The sequence below is a fragment of the Podarcis filfolensis genome, assembly GCF_964270895.1.
Source record: "Podarcis filfolensis genome assembly, chromosome: 3".
Lineage (NCBI taxonomy): Eukaryota > Metazoa > Chordata > Lepidosauria > Squamata > Lacertidae > Podarcis > Podarcis filfolensis.
Genome location: NC_139606.1, coordinates 113,983,842 through 113,998,926, shown reverse-complemented (window position 1 = coordinate 113,998,926; position 15,085 = coordinate 113,983,842). Strand labels below are relative to the sequence as shown.

At 45.2% G+C, this 15,085-nt stretch overlaps 1 protein-coding gene across 2 annotated transcripts in view; it reads left to right on the top strand.

The window, feature by feature from the left end:
• USP34 (ubiquitin specific peptidase 34) overlaps positions 1-15,085 on the top strand; it is a 104,035-nt gene extending 88,950 nt beyond the window's left edge. For both annotated transcript variants that reach the window (XM_083604686.1, XM_083604685.1), the window contains 15 exons: positions 24-128; positions 959-1,106; positions 1,366-2,000; positions 2,725-2,882; positions 3,870-3,948; positions 4,364-4,490; positions 4,626-4,733; positions 5,740-5,844; positions 7,333-7,457; positions 7,930-8,053; positions 9,025-9,104; positions 9,929-10,069; positions 11,691-11,837; positions 12,922-13,081; positions 13,817-15,085. In XM_083604686.1, coding sequence (XP_083460812.1) covers positions 24-128; positions 959-1,106; positions 1,366-2,000; positions 2,725-2,882; positions 3,870-3,948; positions 4,364-4,490; positions 4,626-4,733; positions 5,740-5,844; positions 7,333-7,457; positions 7,930-8,053; positions 9,025-9,104; positions 9,929-10,069; positions 11,691-11,837; positions 12,922-13,081; positions 13,817-14,427 — 2,853 coding nt within the window. In that variant the 3' untranslated portion in view covers positions 14,428-15,085. The remainder of the gene's footprint in view (positions 1-23; positions 129-958; positions 1,107-1,365; positions 2,001-2,724; positions 2,883-3,869; positions 3,949-4,363; positions 4,491-4,625; positions 4,734-5,739; positions 5,845-7,332; positions 7,458-7,929; positions 8,054-9,024; positions 9,105-9,928; positions 10,070-11,690; positions 11,838-12,921; positions 13,082-13,816) is intronic.

Here is a 15,085-nt window from a genome sequence, read left to right as displayed (position 1 = left end):
TTTGTTTATTTTCAACGCTGCAGGCAGCCAATCCCTTTTTCAAGTTGCTGACCATGCTTATGGAATTTGCCGGTGGCCCTCCTGGAATGCCACCGTTCGCTTCTTACATCCTCCAGAGGATATGGGAGGTAAAGTATGCAGAGCTTATCAAGCAGAGCCTCAGAGACTCCCAGCCCTTGTTCATCTATTTCCCACTAAGGTGTCGAGATGGAATAACCTTCAAGAAGAACTGCTCTTAAGCCTGACTAGGAACTCTGGAAATAGTAGCTCTTGCTTTTGGCAAGCAGTACAGTAGATCTGGGTGCATATTCCTCCATCAGATATTAGATGGTGTTAAGAAAACAGCCAATCCTGTTAATTCCCCTGTTTTATCTTTTTTATTGTGGCACTGAACTATGTGCAGCTGGCATGAAACTCAGATGGTGCAGGTCTCCAGTAGGACTGTACCACTTTAGTCTTCACATTTGGAGTTCCTGAATATCTTCTCTCTGAGTGCATAAGTTTTGACATGGTGCATGATTTTCAAGTAATTGCTCCCCATGCAGAAAATCCCCATGGGAGAACTCCACTGCCTGAACCAGTGAACAGTTTGAATTGTGCCTACTGTCTTGTACAGGAAGCCTCCCCTTCCATGTGTTAAGGGAGTAGCCGATTAGTTAGGGTTAGGGTTAGGGGTATGTCTCCCCAAGTTAGATTTCGGAGCATGGGGGAATACTTAAAGTAGCTAACTACTGTCAGGACTACCTTGCCTTCTGACTCTGTTTCATGAACAGGTATCACATATATACCTGCATCTGAGGCAAAATGTGCAATACACTGCACCCCTCTTGCAGAAAAGCACACATGCAGCCTTGTTCAATACCTGCAGTCTTGGCCATGTTCACAGTATCTTGAATGCCAGTCAGGAGTCTCTGTGGGTTTGTCTGACTCTTGCATTTCCCCCCTTTTTCCTGCCTAGGTGATTGAGTACAACCCTTCTCAGTGCCTGGATTGGCTAGCGGTGCAGACGCCCCGAAATAAGCTTGCCCACAGTTGGGTGCTGCAGAATATGGAGAACTGGGTAGAACGCTTTCTTTTGGCTCACAACTACCCTAGAGTGAGAACCTGTAAGTTGTTAAGTGGGAGGAAATCACCCTTTTCTGGTTTTAACTTTTGCATAATTGTTTCGTCGTCATTTAATTGCGGTTGTAAGGGAGAATGTGGGCTCTGCTGTTTTGTTAATTTCACTTAACAGTATTTGAATATTTGGAAGGTCTACCTGTGTTTCCCTTTCTCTTATCTGTATTATGTGTGGTTTCATGAAACTCAAGCTCTACCTGGTGAAGTCTGGTCTGTCTGTTCACCTGTGGTTTTTTCCCTTTGCAGCTGCTGCCTACCTTCTGGTCTCTCTCATTCCAAGCAATTCATTCCGACAGATGTTCCGATCCACCCGCTCACTCCACATCCCCACTCGGGACCTTCCCCTTAGCCCAGACACCACGGTCGTCCTTCACCAGGTCTATAACGTGCTCCTTGGGCTGCTCTCGCGAGCTAAGCTCTACGTAGACGCTGCCGTTCACGGGACTACAAAACTGGTGCCCTACTTCAGCTTCATGACCTACTGCTTGATTTCCAAAACGGAAAAACTGATGTTTTCTACCTACTTCATGGACTTGTGGAACCTTTTCCAGCCGAAGCTCTCTGAGCCCGCCATCGCCACCAACCACAACAAGCAGGCCTTGCTCTCTTTCTGGTACAACGTCTGCGTTGACTGCCCCGAGAATGTGCGCCTTATTGTACAGAACCCCGTAGTCACCAAGAACATTGCCTTCAATTACATCCTAGCGGACCACGACGACCAGGATGTGGTGCTCTTTAACCGCGGGATGCTGCCTGCCTACTACGGCATTCTGCGGCTGTGCTGTGAGCAGTCCCCTGCATTCACCAGGCAGCTGGCTTCTCATCAGAATATTCAGTGGGCCTTTAAGAATCTCACCCCACATGCTAGCCAGTACCCTGGGGTAAGTCCCTTCGCCCAACAGACAGGATGGGGAAATTGGTGTTGTGCTGGGATTTTCTGTAACACAAGAGCCAGGATTCTGATTGGCCAGCAGCTTTTTGCGGGAGTGCCATTTTGAGGAAAATACAGAAGGTATCAGGGCCCAGAGCCCATCCAGTGAATGCAGTTGCTTTTCCCTTCTGTGTTGGATGTCTCTGAGTGGGCTTGGTGCCTTCTGTTGAGGCTTCAAACTCTCTTGCTGCAACTGGAACAATCCGTCCTTGCTTTTCCTGCCTCTGCAAGGCCAACTGGTGGCATTGAGAGGGCTCGATTTGCGGCTGGGTTCTGCGGTTGTTGATACCTAATTTAGAGATGGTGAAGAAAACAAGAGCCTAGGCACCTGTAATATGTCCCACCCCTTCCAGTTTTAGAGTGATTTTATCTTTTAATTTTATCATGCATTTACTTGTTTTTGTATTTTGGGGGGGGATTATTCAATAAATATGAAGGGTGGCAATTTAATAGGATTGGCAGGGGGCAAAAATTAGAACCACATGAACCCAAGAGCGTTTTTTTATTTTAAATGTGGCATCACAAAGCAAATGCTTGGGTGTGCAAATTTCCTGATTCTTGAAATTTGCTTTATTCTAGGAGCACCCCTGCCCCCCAGTGAATTAATGATCAGGACTTGAAAATTGTTTGTTGAGGTGACTGTTTTAGCCTGATGCTTGTTCTGGTTTCTTTAGGCTGTGGAGGAGCTGTTTAACCTCATGCAACTGTTTGTAGCTCAGAGGCCAGATATGAGAGAGGAAGAGCTGGAAGACATTAAGCAGTTTAAGAAAACTACCATAAGCTGTTACCTTCGCTGCTTAGATGGACGGTCATGCTGGACTACTTTAATAAGGTATCTCACTTTTGGAATACAGTGGACACTCAGGTTGCGAACGTGATCCATGTGGGAAGCACGTTCGCAACCCGCAGCGCCGCATCTGCGCATGCACGGGTTGTGTTTCAGCGCTTCTGCGCATGTGCAAAGCGCGATTTAGCGCTTATGCGCAAGCACCAAAACCTGGAAGTAACCCGTTCCAGTACTTCCGGGTTCAATGCAGTGCACAACCCAAAATCGCGCAACCTGAAGCATCTGTAACCCGAGGTATGACTGTATTATTATAAAAGAAATTCATGGACCATATAAAAAGTTGAAATCTGGTAACTGCACACACAGAGGGAGAGAATGTACAAAGGAGCTAAGCAGTCATCATTGTGCTTTCTGCTATTTTGTGAATATTAATTTCGTTTAGTGCCTACAGTGCTGGGATCCTCCCTGCTGATGTGTGCATCCCCCTTTATTTATTTTTGTTTTCCTAGGCACCAAACAAATGTGGATATTTCCCCTTTTTTCTCCTGCACTCCCATTGAACACTGGAGAGATCACGCTGAAATTTGCTTATGTACCTTTGTGTATGGTTGCATAGTTTTCTGTTTGGCACTCATTCTCCCCCACAGTGCACATTTTCCAGTGGTGAAGGAAAGATACATCACCATTTTTAATGCAAGGCCTGTCACCAGGATCGAGAGTGAAAAATTATATTTGATACACCATGTTCACTGGGAGGGCGCAGTTGTTCCCAGGTCTTACTCTTGGGCTGCCCATAAGAATCCAGTTGGCCACTGCAAGAACAGGCTGCTGGACTAGGTGATCCATTGGCCTGATCCAGCAGAATCTTCTTATGTTCAGGACACAATACCACATTTTGCCCTCCCAGTATGCCTGCTCCTCCCTTGCACCTATTTTCAAAATGTCACAATCGCTAATAAAAAATAATTTAAAACAAACAATATGGTAGCATGCTTAAGCTCATGTTTCCCCCTTACTGTTTTCTCCCCCTAGTGCCTTCCGAATATTACTAGAAACAGATGAGGACCGGCTTCTTGTTGTGTTCAACAGAGGCTTAATCCTGATGACGGAGGTAAGAATATCATACCTATTGTTTGAGAGAGCCAGTGTGGTGTGGTGGTTAAGAGCAGTGGACTCGTAATCTGGTGAACCGGGTTCAATTCCCTGCTCCTCCACATGCAGCTGCTGGGTGACCTTGGGCCAGTCACACTTCTTTGAAGTCTCTCAGCCCCACTCACCTCACAGAGTGTTTGTTGTGGGGGAGGAAGGGAAAGGAGAATGTTAGCCACTTTGAGACTCCTTAAAGGGAGTGAAAGGTGGGATATCAAATCCAAACTCTCTTGTTTGTGGGGGGGGGGGGTTTAAAAAAAAGTTGTGCTGATGAAACATAGCAGAGTAAAATATATGAGGACACTATATTCATATAAATGCTTTTTGAAATGTTAGTAACTTGCTAACACTACTTTTTAATATATATATATTTTCAGTCCTTCAACACATTGCACATGATGTACCACGAAGCCACAGCTTGCCACGTAACTGGAGACCTGGTTGAGCTTCTGTCCATATTCCTTTCTGTTCTCAAGTCCACCCGGCCATATCTGCAAAGAAAAGGTTTGGGCGTTATTTATTACTTGTATTTACATTTCTCTTTTAAAAATGAAAGGGGGGAAAGCCGACGTATAATTGCCAGTATAATTCAAAGATTTATAGCGGTTGAATGACCAAACCGTGTTCTTGTATTTGCAGATGTGAAACAAGCACTGATCCAGTGGCAGGAGCGAATAGAATTTGCCCACAAACTTTTAACTTTGCTAAATTCATACAGCCCCCCGGAACTTAGAAACACTTGTATAGGTAAGGTATATTTGGATTAACGCCGCCCAAAGGCTTGATGAACAGTTAACATTTAGGAAAGCTTTCTATTAATCTGTCTTTTTTCTAAAGCTGGGTGCCCACATGCACGCATAGAACATACAAGAAGGGGGGCATTTCAGAGTAGAGGGGCTTGATGGTCAAGACCCTCTTGTAGAAAAACATCAAAGGCTGCCAACGGGTCCCCATCCATCTCCAGGTGCGGTTTACACACGTGCGGCCCTCACGTCCCAGTTTTAAAGCCCAGTTCATACTTCCCTTCTCCCCATGTCTCTTCAGTGACACATGCATTCAGCCTGAAATGATTGGTGGATGTGGGGAGGAGAGGGATCTGGCTCAGATAAAGCACCTAGGTTTTTCCAAACACCCATGCCTGTAATTTCTACCATCCGAAGAGCATCACACAGATTAGCTGTGGTAGCTACTAGAACTGTGCATCGGATTCGGCCAAACCAGGCATATCTGGAGAGGGACGTGGGCATTGGATGAGTTGGGTACAGACAGCCACGGATCGCTGCAAGTTGGGTTGGATGGCCGGAGCAATCCGTGGCTGTCAGGGGGGCGGGAGCATTGGGCAGGAGAACCATGTGAATAGGACAAGCTCTACCTGATTGGCAGCTGCATCTCGTCAGGAGGAGTTAGGCCCAACGCAGTGGTTCTCCTTTCTGCCTGATGCCCTGCCCTGCAGGAGCAATGCCTTCTCTCAACAGCTGTTGAGCAGAGCCACTGATCCTGTGAATTACGGCTGCCACTGCACAAGCCGCTTTCTTTCAGGAAAGCTGCTTGCGAAGCAGCACAGGGTTGGATCCTCCAACTTACCAACTTGTAAGCGAAACCACCCTATCCTGCTTGGTGTCCCAACTTAAACCCTCTTTGAACCTTTTGCTAAAATAGAAGATTTATCCCGGGTATTTCACTTTTGTCAAGTGAGCGGTTGACCCCAGACCTATATCTTGAGAAAAATGCAAAACCAATGTTTGCTTTGCAGATGTCCTCAAGGAGCTGGTGCTCTTAAGCCCTCACGATTTCCTGCACACTCTGGTTCCATTTCTGCAGCACAACCATTGCACATACCACCACAGCAACATCCCAAGTACGTGTTTCTGCTTGAAAAGGCCTGTTGTTAACTGTTTGTGTGTCTAGCCCAGGATTTTGTTGCAGGATTTGATTGTTCTGAGATTTCAAATTTCCCCCAAGACAAAAGGCAGCCCAGGAAGGTGAGGGGTTCTCCCTTTTGACCTCAAGGGATATGGCTTATTTAAGTAATTTCAGGCATACTTTTATTGGGCTGATTTTATCAACAGGGAGAGAAGACATAAGGAATAGTATGATTTAAAAAAGAAAGCAGAGCAGCTTTGTACATAATACCTATTAGATGGGCAGGTACTAGGCCAAGGCTTTCTCAGTGGTAGCCCCATGCCTTTGGAACTCCATTCCTGTGAAGATATGTACAGCCTCATCATTGTAGGTCTTTAAAAAAAACACCTCTGAAGACACCTTTATTAATATCTGTGTTTGGCTGAACTGTGCTGTAGTTAAAACAACAACAGCCCTTTAGCTGGTGATTGGGGTGTATGTCTGTTTTGTAATTGGATTGTGCCCTAGAGTCTCAAAAGCAACCTTTTGAGGGCAATTTGCCCTCAAAAAACAGGTTAAAACCTTTTGAATGAAAATAAATGTTCATCACAGCATCAGAACATAAGGGAGGGTTAGTAATAAAGAGCAGGAATCACCTGGGAATAAATGAGGGTGAGATGGCGGGTCGATATTTAAGCCCAAGGGCTTGCCCATGACCACCACTTGTCATCAAGCAGGCTCCCATTCCAAGGAGCTTGGATAACAATTGGGTAAATTATAAACCTGCCAATAAATGATATTGGTAACATGACTATATGTTGGTGGGAATCATTGCAGTTGGGTTGCACTTGAGGTGGTGGTGATGGGAAGTGTTAAGGAAAGTTTCTGCAGAACAAGTAAGGTTTTGGGAAAGAGTCCACGGTGTCAAAAAGCAGCAAGGATTGGGCAGGCAGGCAGGGTGACTGTTCTAGCAAGCAGGTGAAATGGGCTTTGGAAATAGCCAGTACTGTGGCAGCTGGTGCAAAGATCTCAAGGTGGGGGCACTAAGATGTTTGGTAGCAAGCGAGGGATCCCATGTTCTGCACTTGCCTCTCACGTTGCATTTGCCTGGATGGGAAAGAACATGCGAGGGAGGTGCTTAATCCTGTCGCTTTCTCCCAGCCTGCCTTCAAGAGCAGGTTTCCCAGTCAAGTGGTTGCAGACAGCTGGTGGGGAGGGATTGCAAATGAAAAGCAACCATAGTGACAAACTTCCGCAGCCAGCACCTTTCCCATCAGTTTAAGACTTGGAAGCTTCCTGTTTGCCTCTGACCTTCTGGTTCCAGCCTCAGGTTGGGATGCTATAACAAGGAAAGTGCTAAAAATACTAAATACTGAGTCTGGATCTTGTGTGTACACACGCACACACTTTTATTTTTCTTGTTTTTAAGAATATTACTAGTTACTTTTAAGTGTCAAGCTGCATAGATTAAATGCCTGTTTTTGTTCTCTAATTTCTGTTTCAGTGTCTCTTGGTCCTTACTTCCCATGCCGTGAAAATTTGAAATTGATAGGAGGCAAAAGTAACATCCGCCCACCTCGCCCTGAGCTTAATATGTGCCTCTTGCCTACTATGGTTGAAGCCAGCAAGGTACATCTGTTGGGGAAGGGCTTTTCGTCGGGATTCCTGGTGGGGTTGAGCGAGGCTCCAAGACTGCTGTGCCTTGGAAGTTGTGGACTTCGCTCACCACTGGTGCCGAAGACTGCTGTTAAATGCTGTGCATGTAACAAAATGCTGGCAACTAGTTTGCTGTGGTGGTGTGTTAATAAGACGGAAACTGCTTTTGGAAGCAGGATGGAGAATACTTAATCTTTCCTCACGCGTCACTTCCGTGCTCCCAATCTTTATTTCACATACACACACAGGGTCCCAAATACGTTTAAACTTTGTGCAGTAGTTGAGGGTGGCTCAGGAGGAGTGGGAAAGTCGTGGGCAGGGGAAGGGTTAAGTGCAGATACGTGTACAGAGAAACTCGCCAGTTAGTTGCCTTTCCACTTCCACTCCGCGTCGAGGCCTCTTTTAAAACCATGCGGCAATAAACCTGTTTCCCTTACATCTTCAGGGCAAAGATGAAGTTTATGACCGCATGCTGCTAGATTACTTTTTCTCGTATCATCAGTTCATCCATCTGCTGTGCCGAGTTGCCATCAATTGTGAGAAGTTCACAGAGACCTTAGTAAAGATGAGTAAGTACAGAAGTGACACTTCTCCCTAAAGTATCTCAGCACCCGAGGGGGCCTTCGGTGGCAGCTGTTGCTTAAACAAGAGACTAAATGCAATAGCGTATTTACAGTCTTTCCTTTTCAAGTGTACCTGAGCATTTCATTGAGCAGATCTTTCATTGTAAGGCTCTGGGTGGGGGATTGGGAGTCCATAGCCTTCCAGGAGTTGCAGGGCTACAAGTCTCATTGTGCCTGACCATTGGAAATACTGACCAGGCTCATGGGAGAGAGAGACCCTGTTACGCTGCCAACCCATTAAGACCTAGCTTTAAATAGCAGTGAAAGCAGTACAGAAAATTAATTAAATAACAAACAAAAGGAGATATTTTTCCTTCCTGAAGTTCAGGCTAGGAAGGAAAAATCTCTGTCTGTTTGTTTGTTTGTTTGTTTGTTTGTTTAATTTTATTTATATTCTACCCTTTCTCCAAACTGGGACTCAATGCAGCTTACAAAAATTCAAATAACATGGATAAAATAAAGAAACTAAAAATATATAAACAACGATGGTTAAGAAGTAGTTAAGGTATTATAGAATTGAAGCTATATACTGTAAAAGCAAATCTATGAACATACAGATAGTAAAAACAGCACAGCCCTTTTAAAATGTGTTTTTTTGGGGGGGTTATTGGGTTGTTTTTACTTTTATTATGTATCTTGTGGTTTTATATTTTGATTTTATTCTGTGAACTGCCCTGAGACCTCTGGGTATAGGGCGGTATATAAATTCAATGAATGAATGCTCTTTCCTTAAAAACAGCCAGTTTCCCCAATCCTGTCAGAATGAAACAGTCTTCACCTGCCAGTGGAAGAGGGAGCCCGTATAACTTTTTTGTATATAGCTGATCATTTATCATGATCTGATTTAAAATGTTTTAAACCTTTGGAGAATGTTCCAACCCGCTGAAATTGCTGCTGCTTCTCTTTCCAAATTGTAGGTGTCCTTGTTGCATACGAAGGCTTGCCTCTTCATCTAGCTTTGTTTCCCAAACTTTGGACTGAGCTTTGCCAAACTCAGGTAAAATGTTGTGTGCGTCACAAGCAGCTCTCAGTCCTTGACAATCTTCACTTAAAATGATCTGTGGTAGCAGATGTTGTGAAAGACCTCTACCTGCCTGAGACCCTTGGGAGCTGCTGCCAGTTGGAGGGACACCATTGGGCTAGGTGGCTAGAGAGTCTGACCTTTGCATAAGACCAGCTTCCCGTTTACCACATGGGAACCAATGTAAGGTAAAGGTAAAGGGACCCCTGGCCATTAGGTCCAGTTGTGGCCGACTCTGGGGTTGCAGCGCTCATCTCGCTTTACTGGCCGAGGGAGCCGGCGTACAGCTTCCAAGTGATGTGGCCAGCATGACTAAGCTGCTTCTGGTGAACCAGAGCAGCTCACGGAAACACCGTTTACCTTCCCGCCAGAGCGGTACCTATTTATCTACTTGCACTTTGACGTGCTTTCGAACTGCTAGGTTGGCAGGAGCAGGGACCGAGCAACGGGAGCTCACCCCGTTGCGGGGATTCAAACCGCCAACCTTCTGATCAGCAAGCCCTAGGCTCTGTGGTTTAACCCACAGCGCTACCCGTGTCCCACTGTGAACCAATGTAGCTCTAGCTATAAGCAGTCGAGCAGGTGCTGCTGTTTCCTATGCAAGCACCTTGTGCTTTGTACAGCGGCCTGCAAGTGCTGAGGAACCATGGCAACTTTGTGCAGCACTTCTCTGCTACGCTGCCTTCACAAGCCTTGCTGGAGTGAATAAGTGTTGTCTGTGTGCGAATGACTGCAGCTGTTGTCTCCAGCAGCAACGCAAAACTGCCACCGGTTCTGAAGTCTTTTCTTTCTCCCTTCAGTCTGCCATGTCAAAGAACTGCATCAAGCTCCTGTGTGAGGACCCTGTGTTTGCAGAATACATTAAATGCATCCTCATGGACGAAAGGACCTTTCTCAATAACAACGTTGTGTACACTTTCTTAACGCATTTTCTTCTCAAGGTATGTCCATCAGGCATCTGTGTGTGAGTTGCTCAGGGCACCCTCACAAAGCTTTGACTCAGATTAATTAGACCAGAGGTTTTCAAGCTTTTTGTGTTCACGGCTCCCTTGACCAACTACTTTCTTTTTGCGGCACCCCTGTGGGGCTCAGGAGCCCAGTTACGTCACCCCTTGCCTGCAGAGCTGGCAGCCTCACACCCCTTTTCAAACACCCTGCCTTGTGGAGCATTCCCTCAGCCTCCTCTCCCCTCTCCTTGGGAGTCCTCTGGGCAGTCTCTGCCGCTGCCCCTTCCCCTGCCCTAAAGAGAGGTGCCTCCTCACACTGCCCCACAGGGGCCTGGGAAGTACCCTCTGGCCAGCCCCAGAGGCACCATTTGCCTGGGGGGATTGTAGCCAGGGCTGCTGCTGCTGCCACAAACAGTCATGCAAGTCTTTGGGAGGCTCAGATGAGAGGGCTGAGATGAGAGAGCATCAGAGGAGCAAGGGTCCCCAATCACACAGGGTTCCCAGACGTTTCACTGTCTATTGATCCCTGTGCCACCACTTTATTTCTCGCTGCCACCACCCAGGCCCCACCTGGTACAATACCGAGTCCAGTCAGGGTTAAATTGGAACATAAACTTCTGTTTATTTATTGCAGTTTAACAAGCGTTTGGTTTCATAAACTGTATCAGTCAATTACATTCATGGGGTGCCTATCCAGACCTATAACTTCCGCTACCTGCTCCCACTCACTAAACCACCTCTCAGATATTTACTTGTCTTCCCAGCTCCTAACTGTTCCTGACTCAGCTTGTTTCGCTACACTCACTCAACCTACCCACAAACTCTATCCCGATTTACTCCCACTCCAACCAACTCCCAACGAACTCCTCCCTTTGCCCCTCCCAGAGCTGGTTCTATAGTCCCTCTGACTCCACCCCCTGGGTTCTGATTGGGTAACCTGTTTAACTATTTCACCTCCAGCACTCTCATATGTTAACGTCACAGTCGTGCAAGTCTTTGGGAGGCTGAGATGAGAGGGCATCGGAGGAGGAAGGGAAGGAAAGAGGGACAGGCCAGTGTTGTCCGTGGCACCCCTATCATTCAAGGCACCCCAGGGTGCCACAGCATGCTGGTTGAAAACCACTGAATTAGAACTACACATAGGCTTGGTGTGATTGAAGAAAAGGAACACTCAGCTGTAAGTTCCTGGGTGGACTCCTAGACTGTAGGTAGAATGTTTGTTGAGGTGGAGCCTACTTTTACTTTACAAATCACCTTGCTCGAAGGATAGAGCTTCTGCTGAGTTTGTTCAGTAGGGAGTGGGATGAAAGGTGTTTCGTATTTCCATCTTATCTAAGAAAGAAAATCCACACACTTCCTAACAAACGTGAGGAGAGAAAACACACATGGCTGCTACTTCTGCAGTCCACTGACCAATTGAAATAAGTCACAGAATCATAGAATTGTAGAGTTGGAAGGGAGCCTGGGGCTTATCGAGTCCAACCCCCGGCAATGAAGGAAATATCAAAGCACACATACCACTTCCATAGCTGTGTTGACAGCAGCACTGTGATCACTTGAATCAATTGTGTCTCATGAGCCAAGTTTAAAAATCATGCTTGTTTTTTTTTTACAGGTGCAAGGGCAGGTTTTTTCTGAAGCAAATTGTGCTGGAGTAATCAATAATTTGGTTACAAATCTGATCAACCAGTATCAGAGCTTAGAATCAGATTTTGCCAATCAGCGAGTTGAAATTTTTAAAGCAAGCTCCACTTTAAATGGGGTAAGTTACCTCTCTTCCCCCTTCCCTTTCGGCTTAAAATAAATACCAGAGGTTTATTTTCGTTCTGCTGTGCCTTCGGTGTATGTAGCCAAAAGTCATAACTGAGTTGTTGATGTTGTTGTTGTTTAAAAAAAGCCTTTATACAGTCTCTTGGTCTGCTATATTCTTTTTGAGATGGGCAGGGGAAATTGCTCTCAGTGTTCCAAGTTGGAAAAAGAATGGCACATGGAGTTGTACCAGGATTGATGCTGGTCTCATGTCCTGAATTGTAATCAGCAATTAAACCACCACTTTCTCGGTTCAGACCTAGTGGGATATTCAAAATCAGGCACAAAAGGGAACACAAGAAGGTATACAAGATAGTTTGAGAAACCATGATTTGCTGGGCTAATACTGTTACCTCCGAACCAGAGCTGTGACTTCACTGGTATGTCTTGGCAAAATTTAGATAAGGAAGCCAGGCCATGTAGCTAGAAGTAATGAATGTGTGCAAGTACCCCTCAGTGAGGCCTGTGTAGACATTCAGATTGTTCTGAGGAGGCTGGGTGAAGATAATCGTGCAGGCTTTAATTGATTAAGCCATTGATTCAGTTAGCAAACATTTTCATATGGGTAAAAAAAAAAGTGAAGCAGTGAGCATATTTGGTGTTCATTCAAATCATACATGTGTGCATATGTGATAGCACACATCATGCCTAGAGGTGAGGGTGCCTCTTTCAAGATGCTGTGTTTTATATATTTATCTTCCAAATTTTTAAAAAATGAAATGTGCCTGTTTAGCCAGGGCACCTTATTAATTGCTTAAACATTTGTTTTTAATTTGATTGAACATTGGAGCCCTAATAAAACTGTGTGGTCAGTATGGCCTGTCCTCTCCCATGGCATCCTATTAAGTTCATCATCGGAGCACAAGTTGCTTGTTTAAAATTGTCATAGTATAATATGATTTAGGTTTCCGTTCTGCCGGGATGCAGACATCTTACAATCCTTTCAGCAGCATTTCAATGTTCCCACGTCAGATCTTTCAGAGTTAAGAACTGGATCTTCATTAAGTAAGTGGATTTCTCTGGATTTTCTTTTCCAGGACCTTCGAGCCCTCACTTTGCTGCTTTCCGTGCACACCCCAAAACAGCTGAACGCTGCCCTAATTCCAACACTGCAAGAACTGTTAAACAAATGCAGGACTTGCCAACAACAGAAGAACTCGCTGCAGGAGCAAGAAGCCAAAGAAAGAAAAACTAAAGGTTTGTTCTGGAGTGCTCCTTGACTCCCCACCCCTCTAGATGCTGATTTGGCTTCTCTTAACTGCATTTTCAGATTTCACTAACTCTCTTTATATTGATTACTTGCTGCCCCTTTGCCCAGTCTTCTTACTGGTATCCCATGAAATGCCAAGCACGCCCCCCCTTTTAAAGCAGCTAACTGGGTTAAGCAGGTGTAAAACTGGAGCGCTTTGATGTTGCTACACAGGTAAGCAGAAGCTGTGTCCAAATTAAGCCATAGCCTGTGTTTCGGAGCATGCGTCATGTTGGAGGCATCTCCCACTCTGACTTGGATACCCATATATTGGCCATAAACACATCCAGTATATGAGTAATGACATCCTCCTGGGTAAAGATGTTACAGATGCACTGAGATGCCTTCACAATAGGCATCAATACCCAGGAGGCCAGATGATACCTTAGAAAGCACAGTCCCATTTCCTAACCCAAGGGCAGCCTGCTTTTTTCCCCTTGCCAAGGGATATCAATTGCTGGACAGCTCCAGAGCCAAATGTGGGTGGGTGGCTAGCTGAGCTATCTTTTAGTTGCAAGCATTTGCCCATTGTTCTAGTAGCTGGTGAAGACAATTTTTGACTCTTGTTGAGTCTAAGAGCGAACCATAGCTCAGGAAAAGGTGCCTTTGCCCTGAGTGTCAGAAGTTTGCTATGGAGCAAATCAGATGTGTATATGACAGCATACTGTATTTTGACCTTATAGATGATGAAGGAGCTACTCCAGTAAAAAGAAGACGGGTTAGCAGCGACGAGGAGCACACAGTAGACAGTTGCATCAGTGATCTGAAAACTGAACCTAGGGAGGCCTTGACTCCAACTAGCACCTCAGATAACGAGACAAGAGACTCCTCGATCATTGACCCGGGCACGGAGCAGGACCTGCCCTCCCCGGAAAACAGCTCCGTTAAAGAGTACCGGATGGAAGTTCCGTCTTCGTTCTCGGAAGACATGATGCTAGCTGCCCGGTCATCGCAGCATGGGGAGGAGCAGCCAGGCAGTGGTAGGTTTGAAGAATGTAAAGAGCTGAAAGAGCCACCGAGCTCAAAGGATTCCAACATAGTTGAGGATGACGCAGAGTTCCCCTCCACATCCATTTCTGCTGTTCTGTCTGACCTCACAGATTTGAAGAATTGTGAAGGTCAAGCCTCGCAGGACCCCGAGTCTGGCTTGTCGCTCAGTTGCAGCCATTCCAGAGGACTCTTGAGTCACATGCAGCAGCAGCAAGACATTTTAGACATCCTTTGCAGGACCATTGAGTCTACGATTCATGTGGTTTCGAGGATATCTGGCAAAGGAAACCAAGCTGCTTCTTGACAATAGAGGAGCATGTCTGCTTTTAAAGTCTTTTTCCCCCCTTCAAAAATGCTGTTTGTATAAGTTTTGCTTATTTCTGTTTTGTGCTTCAGTTTGTCCAGTGCTTTCTGCTTGAATTGCAAGATTAAATTTATATGCTTAATTCTTGGTCAGGCAGAACTCCAGATTAAAAAGGAAAAAAATTAGCATCTACCGTACACTTTCTTAAAGGGCAATCAGATAATGAATATGTTTTATGTAATTCAAAGTTCACTGTAGTGGCTTTCATTTAATATGGCTGTCTGGGAGAACAGGGTCTCCTCGCCCTGTATGATGTAATTTAAACTGATGGCATTTTTACTGTGTATAATATGGTGTCCTCTGTGCCAGTTTTGTACCTTACAATAGAGGCAAATTGCCTCCAATCGCTGTGGTTTTTATTATCAAAATTAAGTTTACTTGTATACTAAACAACCACAAGAAATTTGATTCTGTAAAGAATCCTCTAGCTGTGGCCTGACAGTATATATATAAATATATATATATATATGGTGCTTTATTTAACAGAATACCTGTGGAGGAAATAAAGCACACTTGATGTAAAATTAATTGTTTTATTTTTATTGACATGACCGATTGCTATTCTGTGCACTTCATTAAACTGATTGTGACGACTTTT